The sequence below is a fragment of the Vicia villosa genome, unplaced genomic scaffold, assembly GCF_029867415.1.
Source record: "Vicia villosa cultivar HV-30 ecotype Madison, WI unplaced genomic scaffold, Vvil1.0 ctg.001052F_1_1, whole genome shotgun sequence".
In the NCBI taxonomy this organism is placed as follows: domain Eukaryota; kingdom Viridiplantae; phylum Streptophyta; class Magnoliopsida; order Fabales; family Fabaceae; genus Vicia; species Vicia villosa.
Window position 1 is genome coordinate 599097 of NW_026705460.1, and position 3105 is coordinate 602201.

Sequence of the window (3105 nt, forward strand, 5' to 3'; positions counted from 1 at the left end):
TAGTTGCCCGATTCGGTCATGAAGGCCGTGTATTTCTTGTCAGTTTTAGCCATGGGTATTTGATTGTACCCGGAGTAGGCGTCCATAAATGAAAGTAATTTAAAACCGGCGGAATTATCAACTACTTTATCTATGTTAGGAAGAAGGTAAGCATCTTTTGGGCAAGCCCTATTAAGATCGGTGTAGTCAGTGCACATGCGCCATTTTCCATTTGATTTTTTAACAAGTACAACATTAGAGAGCCAAGTAGTGTATTTGGCCTCAGAAATAAATTTGGCCTCTAGGAGGTCTTTTACAGCTAGTTCGGCCGCAACCGTTTTTTCAGGTGACTGTTTTCTTCTTCTCTGAGCGACGGCCTTGCAGGCAGGGTCGATGGTTAGGTGATGGCAAGCCACCTCTGGGTCGAGCCCTGGCATCTCTGCAGCGCTCCAAGCAAATAGGTCGGTGTTTTCTCGGAGGCAAGCTTTGAGTTGTCTTTTGGCCAGGTCCGGCAAATCTGCTCCGATCTTGACTCCCCTGGTCGGATCTTCTCCGAGGGCCACGAGTTCGAAGGCTCCGTCAGGAATTGGCCGGAGAATCCCCTCCGATGCGCCCGAGTTGATGTTCTGCTTGGATTCTCCCAGAAAGCGACTGTCGAGGTCGACAGTGTCGATGTGGGGCATAGATTTATTGGTTTCTGAGATTGCGCTGGTCGCTGTTTTCTCTTGGGCCGGTGTCTTTATCGTGCTCAGGCCTTTGGCGGAGGCTTCGAAGCACCTCCTAGCTGCTTTGATGTCGTCGTTGAGTGTTGCTACCTGTCCCTTAGTCATATAATATTTAAGCTTTAGGTGCACGGTCGAAGGAACGACGATTAACTCGGCTAGCGTCGGGCGTCCGAGAATACACTGGTATATTAAGGGCCAGTTGATGACCAGGAATTAGATCTTAACAGCCCTCGCGGTTTCTGCCGATCCGATGGTAACTATGAGCTCGACGAGCCCCCATGGCTTAGATACCGTGCCGTTGAAGCCTTGTAGGTCGGATCCTACGTAGGGAGTGAGGTGATTGTCGTTCAGTTGCAGCATTCTGAACAGTTGGGAGTACATGATGTCTACTGAACTTCCCTGATCGATCAATATCCATCGTACGTCAAAATTGGCCATCCTAGCCCTAACGAGGAGGGGGATGTTGGCGTTGGGTGCTCCACCGGGCAATTCTTCTTTGTAAAAGGAGATGGAGGCTGGGCTGCCCTTGGTGTGGTCGAGCGTGGCGGCCTTGTTTGCGCTGGCTGAGATCAGCTCGTCAAATTTGCGCTTTACGGATCCCACAGTGAGCTTGCTGAATCCTCCACCCGATATGACCATGGCAGAGGGGAACATTTCCCCCGCGCTGTAAGGGGAGGTGGTGGTCACCGATGCTGCCCAATCAGGGAGGTAAAACTCTTTCGGCCTGGTGATGCTCATGGCTACTTGTATGGCAGGTGTATCCTCCGCTGGTTTTTTCTTGGTTACTGGTTTAGCTTCTCTCGCGGCTTCCTGCTTCTTCGGATATTGTTTCAAATGTCCCTCCCTGATTAATATTTCTATGGCATCCTTTAAGTGGATGCAATCCTCGGTGTTGTGCCCGTGGCCTTTGTGGAACCGGCAGTGTTTCGATTTATCCACGTTTGGTCGCGCGGGCATGGTTTTAGGGAAGCGGACCTTGCCCGTCTGGAATTCGGCATTTGCGCACTCGTTCAAGATGCGTTCCCTTGAGGCGTTGAGCGGGGTGTATTCTCGGAATTTCCCGGCTGGGGCTTTGTAGTCCTTGGGATCCCGGCCCTTGTCGTCTTTCTTCTTGTCCGTTCCCTGACGGGAATCGTCTTGTCGACCATTCTTGCTGGTTTCTTCTTGTCTAGAATTGCATACTGCGTGAGTGGCCTCTTTTTCCTCATATTGTATGTATGCCTGAGCTTTGAGGAAAAACTCGTCCATAGTGGCCGGTGTTTCGATTCTGACGGCTTTAGCGAAGTCCGACCGTGGTCGGAGACCGCGCTCGAGCAAGAATTTCTTCATATGGGCAGTGGTGGTGTCATACCCCAAAATTTGCCCATCATATTTCAATGGATTTTGATTCACATGATCTTCAATTGCTCAAGGCTATATCAGAATTAGGCTCACTTACCTATCTCCTAAGCAACAAGCCTTCAACTAGGGTTTTGGTTCTCTCCAAGTATAATCAACTTCTGATATTTCAAATGGACTTCATGGACTCTGACATGCCTCATAGATTTCTCATGTCAATTTTCAGGCTCTGATTCAAAAGATTGCTCACTCAATGGCCTATACGATCAATAATCGACTAGTTGACCTAAAAGTCAAACTATGGTCAAATCACAGTCAAAACTTCTGATTTTTTGTCAACATCCTCATTATGAAGTATCACTCATCATTTGATCAAGGATTGATCATGATTCATCAAGAAAAGCTCTAAAATCATCAAAAGTCCAAGTTTCTAAATTAGGGTTTCTAGAAGAAAGTCAACTCAACTTTGACTGAGCATATCTCTCTCATGCTTTATCAGAAATCCCTCAACCAAAGCCTATTCTCAAGAAAATTTCATTCTCTACAACTTTGATGTTGGGCTCAAGGTCAAGAAGTGCTCCCGCATAAGAGATACGAGCCAATACATTACAGGTCCTTCTAGAAGCTCGCAAAAAGCTGTTTTTTGCCAGGAGCCATATCATCAAGATAAAATATTCAAATGAGAAATATGTTCCAAAGTGGCTTGTAAAGGACATCTTGGGCTTTCCAAAAAGTACAAGAACATGTTCATATGATGAAAATTGAATGAGTTATGGCTTGCACAAGTTGGGCGATTTTGAGAAAATGCACAAAATACAAAATGAAGAATTTTGAATTATTGAACCTTTGGGCCTAACTTTTGGATTTCAAAACATGTCCATGGGCCTTATATTTACCATTTAATTAATTATTTTATTTTTATAATATTTATATTATTTATTTGAATTTTTAATTCATTTAAATATGAATAAATCATTATAAATGTGAAGAATTAATTTTAAATCAAAGATTTGATTTTTGTAATCAAATTCAATCATCCAAATTATCCATATTAGCTGAAAAT

The 3105-nt window shown here is 44.7% G+C and overlaps 1 protein-coding gene across 1 annotated transcript; it reads right to left on the reverse strand.

Moving 5' to 3' along the window:
* Positions 1–917: 917 nt before the first annotated feature.
* LOC131632930 (uncharacterized) lies at positions 918–2033 on the reverse strand. Its single transcript, XM_058903645.1, has one exon. The coding sequence runs from the start codon at positions 2031–2033 to the stop codon at positions 918–920; it is 1116 nt and encodes a 371-aa protein (XP_058759628.1).
* Between the last annotated feature and the right edge of the window lie 1072 nt (positions 2034–3105).